The sequence below is a fragment of the Puma concolor genome, chromosome B1 (assembly GCF_028749965.1).
Source record: "Puma concolor isolate L17-30 chromosome B1, mPumCon1.1.hap2, whole genome shotgun sequence".
Lineage (NCBI taxonomy): Eukaryota > Metazoa > Chordata > Mammalia > Carnivora > Felidae > Puma > Puma concolor.
The window spans coordinates 115,530,867-115,549,106 of record NC_141670.1 but is presented as its reverse complement, the minus strand read 5'-3'; the positions used below and the strand labels follow the sequence as shown (position 1 = coordinate 115,549,106).

The following is an 18,240-nucleotide window of genomic DNA, read 5'->3' as shown; positions in this document are numbered from 1 at the left end:
AAGAGTTCCAACAGGTGAGGTGTTACCAATGAAGACAGCTTTGCAAAGAGTCACTCTTTGGAAGAACTCCTGGGACAAGAGCACAGCCTTCATACCTGAGTTATGCAGGTTTTGAATGAATTAGATAAAATAATACTGTTCAGCAGCAGTGCCCAAACTGTGTTCTATGGAAATTGTATCTTTTATCCCTTTCCTAGACATTCCAGTTCATATTTTTACATTTAATGGCCTTATTTGTGGAATACCCACTTCTATTTCACCACTACTAGAACATCTGTTTTCTGGAGAATATACTTTGCCCCAAAAGAGTAAGGAATAGTTCCTTTAAGTCTTTTTTTGCTGTCACTGTTTAGTGTTGATGCCATAATTTTTAAAAGCATAGAAAGGAAAATGTCTAGAGAATTATGTCCCTTGTATTGAGGGATTCCTTGTTATCATATTTGAAACAATGGAATAGTCACGCCAATTTTAACACGAATTATATGCTTACTGTTGTATTGCATATTCTCACACTCAGTTGTTTATATTATCCTTGGAGAGCTTGTTCTGCATCTCTTTGGGTAATTGCTTTCATTCATTTATTTGTTCAACAAATATTTATTGACTATATGCCAGGCATGTGCTAGAATGAAGGACATAAGAACAAACAACAGAGATATACCTCTCTCTTTATAAAGCCAAACCATATGATAAATGAATTACAATATGCAAAGAAAGCACAGAGGTGTCTAATCAAGATTTGAGGATCAAGAGAAGTTTCCCCAGAGTTAGCAATGTCTAAACTGAGACTTGAAGAATAGTAAAGAGTTAGGGAGAAAAAGTGGATTTTTTGTTAAAAAAAAAAGATAAAGAAGTGGCAGAGATAAGACCTGGAAGTGATAGAGAAGAGCCTGTTTGAAGAACTGAAAGTAAGTACAGGCTGTCTAGATAAAGTGCAAGGGACAGAATGATGAGAGGTAAGCCTGGAGAAGTAGATATGGGCTGAGTATAGAGGACCTTGTAAATCACAACAGGGAGTTTGAAATTCATCCTGGAAAAGCTTCAGTTTAAAGAGTTTTAGGGGTGTCTGGGTGGCTCAGTTGGTTTGGAATCTGACTTGATTTCAGCTCAGGTCATGATCTCATAGTCTGTGACATTGGCCCCACGTTGGGCTCTGTCCTGACAGTGAAGAGCCAACTTGGGACTCTCTCTCTCCCCCTTTCTCACCGCCCCTCCCCTACTCCCCTCTTTCTCTCTCTCTCTCTCTCTCTCTAAAAAATAAAACTTAAAAGAAGTAAAGAATTTTAAGCAGAGAAAGGTCATCTGGCTATTGTGTAAAGCAGGAGCAACTAGAGTGGATCCTTGAACAACACAGATTTGAACTGCATGAGTCCACTTATATGTGGAATTTTTAAAATATAAATACAGTACAGTGCTGTAAATATATTTTCTCTTTGTTAAGATTTTCTTAATAACATTTCCTTTCCTTTAGCTTATTTTATTGTATATATATATATATATATATATATATATATATATATATAATATACAAAATATTTGCTGTTTATGTTATTGGCAAAATTTCTGGCCAATAGTAAGCTATAAGTAGTTGAGTTTTGGGGGAGTGAAAAGTTATACACAGATTTTCAACTATGAGGAGGTTGGCATGTCCAACTCATGCATTGTTCAAGGGTCAACTGTATTGTAAGATTGGCTACTATAGTAATCCAGGTAAGAGATATGTGTTACCTGGCCTTAGGTTCTCACCATGGAAATGCTATGAAGTTGATAAGTCTAGTATATATTGATCCAGGAGAATCAGTTGGCCATGGAGTTATTCTCCATGGGGGGCAAAGTGAGGGAGAGGGTTGGGTCAGATATAATGGGTAAGTTTTGGTGTTGCCAACTACATGAGTGATCATCATCACATTTCCTGAGATATGGAGCACAGGAGGGAGAATATGGTCAGGAGGCATAAGGCAAGTTCAGTTTTGCACATACTGAATTTGAGGTGCCTGCTGCACATCCACAAGTGTGCAGTTGTAATCAAAACTAGAGTCTGGAGGGAGATTGGGACATATTGACAGTAACTTAATTCATAGGACTTTAGGAGTTCACTACAGGAGAGAGTAGTTTGCTGGACTGGGAGCAGAGCTTACTGGTGGGTTGAGGAATTAATGGGAGGTGAAGAAGTGGGTATATATCCACTTCTTAGAAGATCTGAAGGGGAGGCGGCAAAGAGAGAGGGCAGCAGCTAAAGGGGTACATGGTGTCGAGGAAAAGCTTTTATAAGAATAGAAGATACCTGAGTATATTTAAACGTGTTTAGGACAGAATCTGAAGAGAAGTTGGCGTAACAGAACAAGATCCCTGAAAACTGGTTGCACAGGTTAGCCTTAAGTGGAAAGAATGAGGATCTATTATAATGGGAGGGATGAAAGAAATCAATGGTGAAGATGTAGGCACATTTTCAGTCTTGGTGGAAAGATCTGAGGGAGTCTCTTCAGTGGATTGTTTTTCTTCTTTTGTGAATGTAAGACCAGCCATAGAGAGCAAGAAGAGCAGATATTAGAGAAGAGGGGAAAAGTTTGAATTACCCACCTTAACTATGTACACAGACAGATTGTTCACTGTTGGTAGTTGTTGAATGTACAGGTGAATTTGAAGACTTTGAATTTATGGTGAGGACAATCTGTACTACCCCGTGATTTTTCTTCCATGGCACCAAGTGAACCAGACCAGGTAAAGATATAGAGAAGACGGGCAGATGGGTTATTACAAGAGTTGGCTTTACTCAAGTGGGCACATGGAAGAACATTTAGATCATAGAGTTACCAGCATCATTGCAGATGAAAATTTGGACTGTGTAACCTAAGTTCAGGAAGAGAGGAAGTGGACTTGTGTGGGGCCTACTAGGGAGGGGGGGGTGAGAGATAAAGGGAATGGAAGTTGTGCAGGATTCCAGAGCAGGTGTAGTGGGTGGGAAGTTCCAGCAGGATAAGAGAGAGGGCTCAGAGTGAGGTGTTTCAATATATTATTGCAGAGTTGGACCAGTGCCAGGGGTTGACAAAATCATTGTGTCAGAGGAGGGTGTGGCAGAATTGGAGGGTGCAAAAAGTCATTAAAATGAGGCCTGAGGAGATAATGGACTAAGGTGTGGGTTGCATTGCCCATGTTGACATTTAAGTCACCTGTTGTGACAGTAGCAGCACTGCAGGTAAAGAAGATCACCATGAATCAGGTGCCAGAGTCTTCAGTGAGTGTAGGGGAATGCCTAGGGGGCCCGCAGAAAGTGTACCGTGGAAGAGTAGAGCATGGTGATGACAGTCATATGAACCTGAAAGAAGTAGGGCTTTGTATAATATGGATGGAGGATTAATCGTTACTGGCAATGAGGAGCAATATGGATGTTCAACTTTCTTTCCGTCCTAAAGGTATGTGAGGACAGTTGGAGAAATCAGCAGCTTCCACCTGAGAGAATTGCCAGAGAACAAGCTCAGAGTTTTATTTAACATTGATGATGAGAGAAAATTTCCAAGAGATTCACAATAAAATAAGGTTGTGACCCTCACTTATATTAATGCTACCAACATTCCATTAAGATAGACAAGACTAACAGTCCTCAAAGAGTGGACTCTGGACCAAATGCATTACCACTACCAAGGACATTATTAGAAATAGAAATTCTGGAATCCTATCCCAGACTTACTGATTGAGAAATTCAGGGGTTGGGGACAGCAATGTGTGTTTTCAGAAACTCTCCAGGGGAGTATGAGGAATGCTGAAGTTTGAGAATTCCTGGACTAGATCTAGCTTCCTAATATACAGGGGTGAGGAAAAGATGGGAAACTGAGAGAAAGATTTAGAAGATAAACATTTGATGTTTCAATGGGTTACAACACCATGCATACTGCACAAAGACACAGAAAGCTCCATATAACAAAACCATAGTTCCCAGCTTCACTGCCTGCTCTGTAGCCCTCAATAATCATGATGACTTTCCTGCCATTTACTCCTGTTCTCTGTAGAGGTAATTAAAATCCTCTCCATTTTCTTTAAGCTTTTAATCCTCTCTAGCCATTTATTAGATGACACTGCACCTACTTCATACAAAACATATCTTTAATTTAGACTTGAAAAAATTATAACGCATCTTTAGTTTAAGAATACTTGGAATGCTAGGAACTAGTGTGGACGGCTTCACTCAATATGTATCTTGATAAAATTGGTTAAGTCCAAATGAGTTTTGTGGTTGTCGCAACTTTTGTCGTTCATTTAAAAATATTTATTGGGAACCTCCTATGAGTCGGGTTCCAGTTAGGCTCACCATCTAGCGGAGGAAACAGATTAACATACAATTATTAACAATTAGGTACATGGTTTAGCAGTGACAAGCAAAATCATTGGAGCAGAGAAGATGGAGCATCTAAACTTGGCAGGAAAGGGTTTTTTTTGGTAAGTTGACACATGTACTGAGTGTTGGAAGAGCAACAGATCTTTAGATAGATAGTGGGGATGGGAAGGGATCCCAAAAGGCTCTGTGATTTATACCAAAGTATCTGCACGATAACGGGGGACTACTGGAGGATTTAAAGCAAGGGAATGGCATGATTAATTCCCCTGAAGAGCTGTTTTCAGTGAAGTTGGTTTTTGGCACATGCACTTGGCTCACATTGAAGAACATTGTAAAAATCTGTTGTGTTCATCGTAGGGGTGCCCTAAAAGACAGTGTCCTGTGTAAGAAATTTCACATAAGCAATTTCTTACCAATCAACTTCAATTCTCTCGAGAAAGTACTGTGGTATGTTTTCACTTTATGGATGATGTAAACATGTTACTGACTTATTTCTCTTTTTTTGGTGGACGCTGAGAAGCTCAGAGCCATACAATTTTAAACCTTATATCTCTTTATTGCAACTTTCTTTGTGATCTTGAACTTGGTTTAGACATGGTTTTCTTGGTTATTTTTAAACTTATATATTTTACTTTCTTCATAAGCATTCTTTTCACTTGCCTCAAATTCTGTGTGAAATGAAATGGGAGGATGAACTCACAAGTGAAGAACACATGGCCTTATTTGCTTTCCTTGAATCATCACCCTTAGGGTAATATAGAATATCTGGTGGAGAGGAGGTGGTAATTAGAGGCAAGGAGGCCAGTTAGAAGGCTTTTCTAAAAGTTCAAGCAAGGAAGGGGGGGGCACCTGAACCAAGGCAATGGTAATGGGGATGAAAAAAAAAGGAGGAATTGGATCTGAGAGACATCTAGGAGGTAGAATTGAAGGGATTGGTAATGCATTAGATGCTGTATGTATGAAGGAAGGGGTGGGTGATGACAGGTAGGCAATGTCCAGAATGATTCTGAAGTTTCTACCATGTTTCTTAGATGGCAGGTGGTGGTGGCTTGTTCACTATAATATAGAAGTCTGGAAGAGAACCAGATACGTAGGTGAAGGCAATGAGCTACCTGTGAGACATCCAGGGGTATGTGCCCATAGAAATTGGTCTGGAACATGGACGGAAATCTGCGATGGAGACAAAAACTTGGTTTTCATGAGAGTGAACAAGCTTTCCTGGAGAGTGTGTCAGAGAAGTGTAAAAGAAGCACGCAGGTCAGAGTTATGAGGGTCATCATTTACAATCAGGGAGAGGAGAAAAAGCTGGCAAAGGAAAATGAGAAAGAAAAACAGAAGCAAATGATGAGTAGAGGGACATGGGACTAAAGCAAAGGGTGTTTAAGAGGGTCCCCATGGTCAACTGCATCCAATGGTGCTGGTGGGGACAAGAAAGATGAGGACTGAAAAGTGTGCTCTTTTAGTTGGGACTGGCAAACCACTGGTGACCTTGGTGGAGGTGTTCAGTGATTCGTTATTCAATATATTTAAGTGATTACTATGCACTACATTTTAATCACACAATAGTGATTTACTTGATGTGGTTGAGCTAAGGGTCATTTGGCTATCAGGAAGCTTAATTCACTAAAATGAAGAATCCTGGAAGAAAAGTGAGTTTAGAACGGAAGCTCAATCTGGAGGCATAACCTAATAAACAGAAAACACTAGTTTTTTTTGTGTGTTTTTTTTAATAGCAAATCACCATAGTTAGTTATGGGCACTAAGTTGAATGGTGACATTGTAATATTGTAGAACAGGACACAGTTCTTTATGCATTGTGTTTAAATCAGAGAAAACAAGCCAACGTGTTCATGAACATCAATAAAGCTTTATAACAATACAATTCATTACCATTGTTTGGATTAATATTGGAATAATTACACACTTTTTACATTATGAAAATAAGTCATAAATAGTGTAAAAATAATTCTGAAGATCAACTTCTCACAAACTAGGAACCCTGAAAACAAGTTAAAAAAGCAAATAAAAACAAATTAGAAACTGAAACAATGCAATTATCTCCAAACTGCAAATCAAAAATCATACGTCTTTTGATTCAGCAATGTCAGCTGGAGAAATTATAATGAAATTGAAATAAGAAACCAAACAGGAAGAATTCAATCTTTCAATTATTTACACTACTGAGAAAAACAGGTTTGTGCCATATTTACAGTGATAAGACACCACACATTCTTAGAATAATCAATTACATGAGACTGGCCCACAAAACATTAAGAAAAATATGCAGTGTAATGCTTGCCAAAATATTTTTTTTTTGCATTTTCCTCTTATTTTGTATTTATGTGATTTTTTGGCAATATAAAAATAGCTGCACATAGAGATGAACTTTCAAATGTAAAAAATACAAATAAAAATATAATATTTTCTAAAGGAAAATCAGATACATACATCTTTTAAAACGTTATTAAGTTGGATGAAACATTTACAACAGTATAAAGAATATTCACATAAATGTCAACAATAGGTTAAGACATTCTTTTGTGAATCCAATTTATTAATATTTCTGAGATATGTGAGAATATCTACTGCATTTTGAGAGATGTTGTTACTTTACCTATAAATCAAATGTAACAGGTCAGGTTGAAAAGTCTTCCTATTCCCAAAGAGACAGTTCTGTCAATAAAGCAGCATAGGGAATCTTATGCATTAAATACATTAAAAAAATCAGAAATGCCATTAAAATATTTTAGTATTGGATTAGCAAAAACAAAATCTACCAAAAATTTAAGTTGGAAGTTTATCTCTGCTATGGCATATAGTAAATCTAGCCAATATGAAGATATGTCAATAAAATGGGAAAAAAAGGGATGTAAGGTTCTTACATTTTAAAATAATACAATGGAATCATGATCGGTCAAGTATTTTAATTCCACTAGAAATGAATGATTTTAATCACCAGAATCACATGTGATTGTTCTTAATTATTTTTGAGGACATAAAGTTAGGTTGCTATGGACTTGGCTTTTTAGAGATAGCAGAGGTTTTTTTGTTTGTTTTGGTAGAAATTATAAAAGTTCATTTTTGGTAATGTTAATTATTAATATAACTTGGTTATCAAGACATAGAGAAAAACAAGGTTTCAAATATCAGTATTTGCATGTTCCTATGATCGCTTACTACAATATCAAAACACCACCCACCATTCAAGCATAACTTATTTCTGGGTAAGAGAATATATATTGGCAAAAAAAAAAAAAAAAAAAGGGATGAAAGGCAATATTAACTTTTTATGGTACAAGAGTAAAATTAAAAAACCTTGGAAAAGTGATAAAAACATAAGAGACCAGACAATTTCCCATAGATCTTGACATGCTGATTTGACTATTTTCCAAACTAGCAGATATATGTATGTATTGTAGACAGAGGACATGTAGAATGAACTACCGGATGCATAAGTGCTTACTGTCCCATCAGAACATCATGCACAGAAAGTAAATTCAAGAACAGCCTTTTTTTTTTTTTGGTAGAAATCCAAGATATTCTTATGTTTTCTATAAAATCAAATAAGAAAGAAAAATCCTCCAAGACAGCTTCTCATAATGGAAATGAAAGCTAGAAGAAAATTCAGGCATATCTGTGTGTCAGGTACTCTATGAATGTGTTAGACTTATCTAGCATTGGTTTTGTCAGACTTATTCAAATTAAATAAGCTAAAAGATGAGGGTGAAAGTTGATAAAGGCACATGGTATATGAAATGAACATGAAATAAGATCCATGATCCGAGTAGGCACACATCATCTATAGGTACACTGTTTTGTTTTGTTTTACATTAAGAAAGACTGGTCATTGAACCGTATTACAGCAAATTCATGAACTTCAAAAATAAAATCACACACTAACAGTTTAGGAATGCTATCAAACAGAGAAACACAATTATCCATAGTAGAGTTGCATTGTCCATAAAGAAAAGAAAATATATTAGCACCAACAAGGATGGAAAACAATTTTGAAGTTAAAACACATACCAATTTGGCATTCTTAAAAGATGCTTATCAGAAATAGAAATAGATTTTGACTTATTGCCAATGTCTTTCATGCATTTTTTCTCAATCCTCTATCCAATAATACAAACTAAAGGTTGGAAATCTTGAAGAAAAATATATATCTGCCAACACATACACCAGCGGCATAATTTATTAGTTCATTCAGCAATTATTTGAGGATTCTCTATACTGATGACAAAATGGATGGCTGAAAATATTTTTGTAACCAAAAGTTGAAGATTATCTATCCATGGTGGTTAACACCTAATAATTTCACCGAACAAAGAGGAGTACTATCATCTCTTTGTTTTTCCCAAGGAAATAAATGCAACGGAAATTTACGACTTCCTTCACTCATAGAATAAAAATCAATATTGTCAAATCAGTTGTAGAGCAAACCCCCCAATATACACATAGGACAGAACAGTATTCTAAAAGGGCTACATTTGAAAAAAAATTTTATATAAAATGTTTCTCTTTGATATTGAGGTATTTTGTTTTGAAGCTGTGCAAGTTTTCAATAGTGATTCATCTCAATACCTCTTTCTACTATAGGAGTAGAAAGAAAGAGAGAAAGAAATACAGCCACCAGATTTTTCTCAAGACACTATTATTTGTTTTCCTGAAGAGACAGTAGTCCTACCTGCTTTAGTTCATATTTCCAAACCATTTAAGACAAATTGTTGCAGACACTGAACAATACTTCTTCCTAACCATGTCAAACAGATGGTTAGGAAATAAATGTACTCTCTTGTTTTAAAAATGCCAAATTGGCTTCAAGTGTGGAATGTTACTAGAAATGTTACCAATTAGGTTGATCTAAGAGTTTGAACATCTTTCCAATCTTGAAAACTTATTAGAAATAAAAAGGAGGCATTTTGTATAACTGAACATTTGGCTATATAATATTAAAGAGATCACAAGCATCTTAGGATCTTTGTCTTATTTATAGTCATGTCTTAACTGTTGTCACCATAAACCCGATGATGAGTTCATTTCCCCTCTGGTGGTGAAAACTTATGAATGGAACTAGAAATTTTCCCACAAAATGGCATTAAGTCAGGAGAGAGAGTATATTGTCCTATGGACTACTCCTCATTGATGATGTTTCTCCTAATGTAACCCTTCCACTCAGAATAAGCCATTTCAAAACATGTTACCAACTCTTTACTGTGCAAAGAAATGCTCAGCCTAATACAATTAATTGTTTTGAGTAAGTAATTGAAAAAAACACTCTATGGCAACTATATTTCACAGCTTTCTGACATACAGATTTGGTCTGTGCATAAGACAAAAATGTAAAAAAAAAAAAAAAAGATAAAGAAATCTAAATATGGACAAAACTTAGATCTAAATAGAATTACAAGAAATAGAAATGAGTTAATACTATCAAATGTGACCAAATCTTGACTTAACTGATGATCACCATGTAAGTTAGAGTCATCATATGAAAAAAAAGTCAAAAAGTACTAAAAAACCCTGCTTAACTTTAATGCTTTACAATGAACTGAAAGTGGAGCTTCTTTTATATTCTCTTCAGTTATTCAAAACAAGAGAGAAGTTAGTAAAAAGTCATCTTGGCTATTGCTACCAAGTTATTTTAGGTTTAGAAGACTTTGTTTTAAAAAATTGTTCAAAACAAATGTGACAAAAATGGAAAGAAATCTTTTCTTAATATTGCTGGAACTAGAAAGGAAAAGTATAAAAAAGAATGAAAAATATGTTTCCAGAACTTTGTAGAAAATGTTTGAAATAAGTTGGATATCGTTAGGAAGGACAGCATCAGCTTCGGTAGAGCTTGTAGGGTGAGCTCCCTACAATTTCAGAAGAGGTTATTTCAGCCAAGCCGTTCTCGGGAGTGGTACCCCTTCCCTGTGGTGGGATGTACACATCCTTTGTCCGCAGGAACGGGGGCTGCCATTCCAAGAACCTCCTACCCTAAAGAAGTGCCATATGCCTCTGTCAGTTTCCAAAAGCACCCATATTAACACTTGTTGGAATTCAGTTTATTTTTTTAAAAGTCTGTTGTTCCGGGTGTCTGCATTTGTAAACCTCTTTTTTTTCTACTTGGTCACAGGAGAGACAGCGCAGGATGCTGAAGCGGTCCTCTTCCCTTGTCTTCACTGCCAAGGTCAGCCCAAGGAAAAATAAGTGGAGGCAACCAGCTCAATCCCTTGATGTTTCAACCAAGGTGGCCACGTGAGCCCACAATACTGGAAGCTGTAGGTAGATCTGCAGTTGGGACTGCAGCTCCCTCAAAATACAAGACCATTTGTGTGTGTGCTCTCCGCCACCTTATCTCTTTTTGGCAATAAGCCATGGTGTAACCCCCTTGAGATGACAAAAGAAATAAAGGCTCAGATGTGATCAAAAGACTCATTAAGCGGCATGCTAGCATCTGAACGTCAAGCAGGTTTGGCACACTCATGCTTTCTTTAGTCAGTTTCAATGGGTGATGGGGGCACCAATCAATGCTAACAGTGAGGTGAGTAGGGATGTGACGATAAACTCTAAAATCAGTTAGTATAGTACCTATTTGTAGTTTCGAGTCCATATTTGGTCACGATTTCATGTAAACTATTTCATGGCACTTTTTGTCCATGCAATTAACAAGCCCAAAGTAAGAAAATAGCAAGAACAATCATTCTGTATCACTGATGTGTCCATTTAAATACATATCTTCACATAAGGTAAAGAGATACTGATCTATATTTTTTGCAGGCTTCTCACTGGTTTCACATATTGCCCAATTTCAGATGGAAGTGGAGAAAAGATGGACATGTGTACTATTGCAAACAGGAAGAAGCAGCTATATGTAAACATATCTCAGACTTGTAAAATCTGCAATTCGATTTTCAACTATAAATATAAAAAGTGGACCATTATATATACAACTTCATGCTCGGAAGGTTAGATTCATCACTGCAGAAAAACAAACAACAGAAGAGACATACATAGAATTAGTGGTTTAGAATAACAATTCCAAATTAACATTTATTTTAAGAAAATTGGTAGAACCCTGAATATAGTTTTGTTTTGTTTTGTTTTTAAATCAATGAGCCAAATGATGTGTGTCCCAAACATTACTTTTCTAAAACCCTAGGGTGTCATTAAAATTTCCATCCTAGGTTCAATACACATTTTTCTTTTGCCACTAAGAAGTTTGTGGTTTGTCTCAGTAACAATTCTGGGAAAGCAGAAAATTAGTATGTTATCACATATGTGCCATAATTAAAATACATGTTCTATGCTTATATAATCTTCTCCACGTATTAGAACCCACTGTGAATGAGGCTGAGGATTCTGCCCTCAGGGACACTGTTTACTTCACCCACACCTGACTATAATACCCTACGGTTCTTGTTTCCCCTTTTCTTTGCTAGCCCTGCCCTGCTGTGGATGGTGCACAAGGTAAAACCTGCCTGCTATCAGGTCATGAAGCTGTAGTGGAGGGGTTCCTGGGTGGCTCAGTTTATTAAGCCTCCGGCTCTGGGTTTCAGCTCAGGTCATGATCTCACGGCTCATGGGTTCAAGTCCCGCGCTGGGCTCTGTGCTGACAGTGCGGAGCCTGCTTGGGATTCGCTGTCTCCTTCGCTCTCTGCCCCTCCCCCACTCACACTCGCTCTCCCTCTCTCTCTAATAAATAAACTTAAAAAAAAAAAGCTGTATTGGAGGTTCCACTGTGACCTAAGGTACCAAAAATCTCTGGCTGCTCATTTTGAACAGCCATAATTATTAAGGTTTTCCTGGAGCTAAAGTCAAATCTGAGGGAACAGAGGGACAATGGTCTTTGAGGTATACATTTATAGAGCAGATCTTGGGGAACTTGACTTTTAGTCAAAAAACAAAGGAAAAAAATAATGAGAAAAGTAGAATGCCCAGTTCATTAATTACAAACATTTGTTTTTCTCTCTCCAAGAAAAACAGATGCTATAGTGGGTGTGCTTAAGAGGCCGGGTAGTTTATGACCTCCGGAGACGGCGTTCACTCAATGTTTTTGCATGTCATGTCAATGCTAGAGAATGTGCCTGTGGAAGTACTCCTTTCCCCAAACTCTCACTTACCTCAAAATTCAAATAGGTGGATTTTTGACTACTGATGTTTTGTAAAAAATCTACGGAATTTTAAAGATTCTCCCCCCCCCCTCCAATTTTAAGACTTAGCTGAAAAAATTGTGTCACCTTGCTTTAGGATGGTTTTGCTGAAAACCTGTCTGCCTGTTTAAGTGAAAACTAAACCCATTTAGTGAAACATTAAAAAATATGAAGCCTGTATGTATTTTTCCTAATACATAATTTTTCATCTCTGAATGAGAATGGATAACTTTAATAGTCTGAAGGTACTTTGTAAACCATAAATTCTGCCATTTATTCACTGTATGAATTACACTGTGAACTGGTATATTATTATTCTTTAAAATTTAGAAAACGGAGCAATATCTAGAAAGAAAAGTAATTTAAACAAAGATCAAATAGTTTTGCATGAGAAATTAGTATTGGGAGTAGCATGACCAAGGAGACTTGCTCATTAATCACAATACTTTACACCTGCTCCCACGCTATGACTTTTCAGTCAAACATTTACCACCGTGCTTTAGAGGCTAATAAACATAACAGTGCTTAAAAGGGTGGTCCACATAAAACAGGACTAAAACGAATCTACTAGACTTCTTTAAAAAATATCACTTAAAAATATGATTTGACTAAATCAAATTTGGGATCACATAAGAGATTTTAGAACTTTATTTTTCTAATTGTTTCTTTCCTTCTTCCTCTTCTTCTCAATCTCCTCCTCCTCCTTCTCCCCCTTCTTCTTCTTCCTTCTTTTTTGGAGTGAGGAGATACTGAACAAGTTTGATCACAGTGATTTACATTTGTGTGTGTTGGGAAGTGCGGTAAACAGTACTGAAGTTTTCTTACTGAGTTCCTTATATAAGAAGACGCTAGATTTAACAAGTCCTTAATCCTATGTGGAATATAGCGCCTATTCTGTGAAAAAAGAGTCCTTAAAGGGGAAATTTCTGATTTTCCGATGCTACTCATATTACTACTAGGTTTGGCCATTTCATGGACCAAAAAATGATGAGCTCTTTGCTCTGTGCCATTATTACTACGCACTCACAAAATGGAGGTGATTTACAAGTGGCCAATAAAATACGTAAACACAAGTTCTGGGTAGTGTCAGAGGCTGGATAAAGTAAGCCTTTCAACATTTCACTCTATGTAAAGAGTGCCTATGACTGTATTAAAAAATCATTACAGTATTAGATGACAGGTCAACGGTTAAAGAGTAAATGGTAATTCCAGCTCAGGATGGTATTAAAAATTCTGAGAACAGGGGTTCTCATGATGAAGGATACTTTTCTCAGGTGAAGAAGAATATGATGATAGGCCCATCTTCCTGAGAAGCCCTTGACCTCAGCTGTGATGGAGCTAATTATCTGACTGGCTGAAAGTGAGTATGGAGAGCTGCTAAATAAATGACGCTCCCGAGAGAAGGTTTCTTTCCCCAGCCGGGGGGCGGGAAGCAGCTAAGCGGGAGAGTGAGTTACACAGTCTCTCCTCACCCATCCTGCTGATGAGATGAGACACAAGGAGGAGAGTCAAGTTTCCCTTCATCTTCTGCAATCCTAGAGTTCTGTATAGTTTTGCCAATGAGGCATGCCTGTCAAAAATCACTCAAGAAGCCACAAGGTGTTAGAGAGAAAACTTCGACATGATCAAAGCAGCATGATCCTTCCCCCCAGCTCATTTTTCCATCAGTGGAATTCCTTTATCTTTCAGTAGCATATATGCACGGTTCTTTATAATTAAATTCACACTGTTATTGTGTAAAGGTTTGGTAGTCTCTGACTGGCACGGCGCATACAGAACTCCTCCCTGCTTAAAGTTCTGCCATTGCTTTCCACCGTCCACTTCTTGTTCTGCTGGATACTAGCTCTTGCCCTTGGAAGTTCAGAAACCTCTCTGAACTTCAGTTTCTTCATTAGCATCATTGAGGATAATAATACCCTACAGTGTTATTGTGAGGATTAAGTAAAATTCTGTCTCCTATATAAAAGGGCTCATCATATAGCCTTTGTACATAGAAGGTCGTCTATGAAGTTCCCTTCCAGACAGGATATATACACAGTGACCATGGTAGCCACATGAAGAGGCTAGAATAAACTGATTATCATAAAAACACCAACTTAAGTATAATCCTAAATAAATCATCAATGGAGAAAAAAAAAAAAACCATGTTTACACTTTCTGCTTTCTCAGCTTTGTGATTAATATTGGCAGGGTTCTACCATTGCATTTGCATGTTTGCCTAAGTAATTGAGCACACATAGGAAAAGAACCACAATTAAGGATAGTTATAAATAGTAGGAGGACAAGGGGTTTATTGATAAAACCATTGTCAAGATGCACTGCCCCTTTCCATTGCACAGAAAGGATTTGATAGGGAAGGTTTCCAAGTTACAATGTTTGTTAAGAACTGTTTTCACTTATCAGTTTAGGAAGAAATCAGAAGTAGACATATTAATCAAGCAAGAACCTGGATATGGAATCTTTTGCTTTTTAATGCCCAAACAACTTCCAGGAATGCCAAATTTGAAAGGTCCATTTTCAATGGAAAAAAACAGGCCAGGTGAAGAGAAAAGGAGAGTGCTTCTTTCAGAAATAATTCTGTAGTGCCTACCTTTTGCCAACAGCCAGGCATAGGTAATCCATCTGGCCCCTGTTTTAAAGAGAAGAGCAAGAATTCCTCAGACTCCGCAAAAGTGAACATACTTCATTATTCACATGCTCAGAAGCTTAAAAAAAAAATAGATTTCTACCCATTAGGTGGCTTTAGTTGTAGGCATTTTTTTCTAATTTTCAACTTCCCCAAAAATACCCAACGTTAGTTCAAGTGAAGAAAATGCAAATATTTTCTAGAGTGAGGACGCCTTTTGAAAATGCATATAGAAAAAAATTACATCTAATATTGAAAAAAAGGAAATTTACAAAAGCATAGTGGTCTACTCAGTTCCACCTTTAGGTAATAAATTTGTACTATTCCTCTTCGTTTCATTAAAACACATTTTACAATTATCTTTATTAAATAAATAGAAATAACTCCTCCTCCTGGTCACTATGGTCTATGGTTGAATGCATGATAATGAATCCATGAATAATCAATGATGAACCATTTCTATCTGAAGTTTATAGCTCTTCACATGCCAGTGCCTTTTGCTTTTCTCTATTGAAAACAACATAGTAGAACATATTCAATTAACTCAGTTTAAAGGCAGCCCATCTAGATCTTCACAGTAAGATGTCATCCATGGCATTTGTCAATTTTTAAATTAAAATCCCTTAAAAGCTGGTTGTCAAATTCTGAATAAACAAGGGAGTCTAAATGTTGCACAATTTATTTTAAGGTATAAGCACTCTTCAGATACAAATGATATAAATAAGGCAGAAAGAGTTGATAGTTTATGAGGCATGCTTGTATTTTCTCCTAACAAAATGATTATAAAGTATTATTTATTATCAACAACAAGGAAACAAAATAAAAGACTAGGCTTTTCATATTGATATTTTATCATTGTGATTATTTGCCAAATACATTTTTCCTATAAATATAATCTCTTTAAAGACTTAAGAAATATAACTTTTTCTTTAAAAAATCATGCTTAGCACTGAAGAATAATATAAAAACATGCAGACCAAGTACAACAATCAATCAATAAGTATGACACAACCCTAAAAAGTTTTCTTTTATACCTCAGAATATACTTTCTTTTTAAATGTTAAAAAAAAACCACTTTGAAATAGCTTTATAAGATATCTGGGAAAAACTTGGTAATGCCAGATTGGTACAAGGAGAGGATCACCCAGTAGAATTTTAGATTTTAGTATAAGGAGGATTTTGAGTTCATGCCAATGGGGATAGGGGAGTTCTGTCTACTTTAGGGAAGTGAGTTTCAAAAGGAGAGACCATTAAATTGAAAAGGTTATGTGACAAAGAAGGTTGGGCTGCAGACTATTACCATCTTTAGAAGCTCAAAGAAGTTTGGCTTCCTTCCCTAGGGTCTCTGAACAGCATTCCCTTGAACCGGTTAACTGTTGACCACAGAAACTTAGCTCTATAGGTCTGGCTTATTTACGGCCTGACAGAAATTTAGTGGAAGAGGCAAAATGCCTTTATTTCTTTCAGAGAAAAAGAAAAAAAAAAAAAGCTAAATTTAGGGGTAGAACCCAAAGTTATGGCCTAGCGGTACCTTTACATAGAAGATTTTTTTAGGTAGTTTTAATGTATTCATTAATCCTTTATTGACTAGATTAATATTCCCCAGAATGCAGACATGGCAATCGTGTCAGCTGTGAGAACAAGGTCAGGAAATTAATTCGCAGGCATTGACAGAAATGCGTGCTTGCTCTCTTCACTCTGCAGAATTGCTGAAGGAGCTCTTCATGCACATGCATGTAGTGTGTTTATCATGTAAAGCTTGTTCCAGAAGTACCACTTTACACTGATACGGATGAATATGTCATAAACAAAGGAATCGCATGCAGGGTGGTAGGAAAGAGAAATACTGTACCAATTGGCAAGGGGCATCCAGCCCATCCAGGCCAGGCTGACCTGGCTCCCCTTTTTCCCCCTTAACGCCACGGAATCCCTGTTTGTAAAGATTAACTCATAACGTTACTAACACAAGAAATCACTTAAGCACAAATTCTGCTAAAGAAATAACTACAATAACGAAAGGCTGGGAGAGGAGCAATGCTGAAGGACAAAGTGACATCCACTGAAGTTGGGAAAAATAAGAGCTCGACATATCCCTGTAATTAGGGATTGTCTGGGAATAGTGACTTTGTCTTTTGAGTGGTACGGAATAGCACTAGTTTCTCTTCGGGTCCCACATTCACTTTCCAATTGCACGTCAATATTTGAGTGTTAAGAAACCAAGCACAGCTGGTGGTCAGAGACAAGGCGTGGAATATACCAGGATAGCCCGAGATAGACGTTTCTGGTATCTTAAAGTCCATGTTAAGCAATCCCAATCAGCACCCCTGCTGTTGCATGTCCCTCCAGTTTGCTCTTCTCCCAGTTTGTTCCTTTACACATGACATCTGGAGACAGTTGCATGAGTCAGACATACCAACGGGCAAGGTGCATCTAATCCAGGAGCACCCTGTTCTCCTTTCTCCCCTTTAGGCCCCTTTTTGCCTTTCTTTCCCTTTTCCCCCTGTGGATATAAGGGTTTAAATAAAAGACAAGTTTTATTTGGGGGGGTGGGAAATAATGGCGACTCAAAAGATGGTGTAGCCAATAAAAGTCTGGAAGGGCATTTACCACTGTTTTCTGGTTTAGGTAAGGAATGATATTATAAAAGATAACTCATTCTTTCAGAGTGACAATGGATTCTGGGCAGTGATATGTAGGATTTTACTTAAGATAGTCAACAAGATGAAAGCAGAAGATTTAAAAGGCCAACACATCAAGAGCTGACTTAGACCCCAGCGCCATAGTCCTAGTGAACTATGAGGTGTTATTGCCACAGATCTGGTGGCAGATCCAACTGTATGGAAGCCAGCCAGTGGCAGGTCAAATTCAGAGGAATAATGAATACCCAATTTTCAATACCTTGTCAGCTTGCTTTCTTCTAATCCTATAACAGATGAAAGCTACACTGAGCCAGAGGAAAAGGAATGAATATAAACAACCTCTATCTTTTTGATCCAATTTTATGACATTATTTTTTGTAGCTTTCATTAAAAAATATTCAGTATATTAAAATAACCTTCTGTTTCTTTTAACTTTTTTTTTTAAAGGAAACTACAAGCAAATACTTTATTAAGGTCAGGTAAACAAATTTTAAACGTGCTAAT

General features: G+C 36.9%; 1 protein-coding gene across 1 annotated transcript in view; it reads right to left on the bottom strand.

Moving 5' to 3' along the window:
• Positions 1 to 6,180: 6,180 nt before the first annotated feature.
• Positions 6,181 to 18,240, bottom strand: part of COL25A1 (collagen type XXV alpha 1 chain) — a 469,078-nt gene continuing 457,018 nt past the window's right edge. Inside the window, exons 34-36 of the mRNA XM_025921769.2 lie at positions 17,511 to 17,597; positions 15,062 to 15,100; positions 6,181 to 10,708 (exon numbers count right to left, since the gene is read on the bottom strand). Of these exons, the coding sequence (XP_025777554.2) occupies positions 10,673 to 10,708; positions 15,062 to 15,100; positions 17,511 to 17,597 (162 nt within the window). The 3' untranslated portion in view covers positions 6,181 to 10,672. The remainder of the gene's footprint in view (positions 10,709 to 15,061; positions 15,101 to 17,510; positions 17,598 to 18,240) is intronic.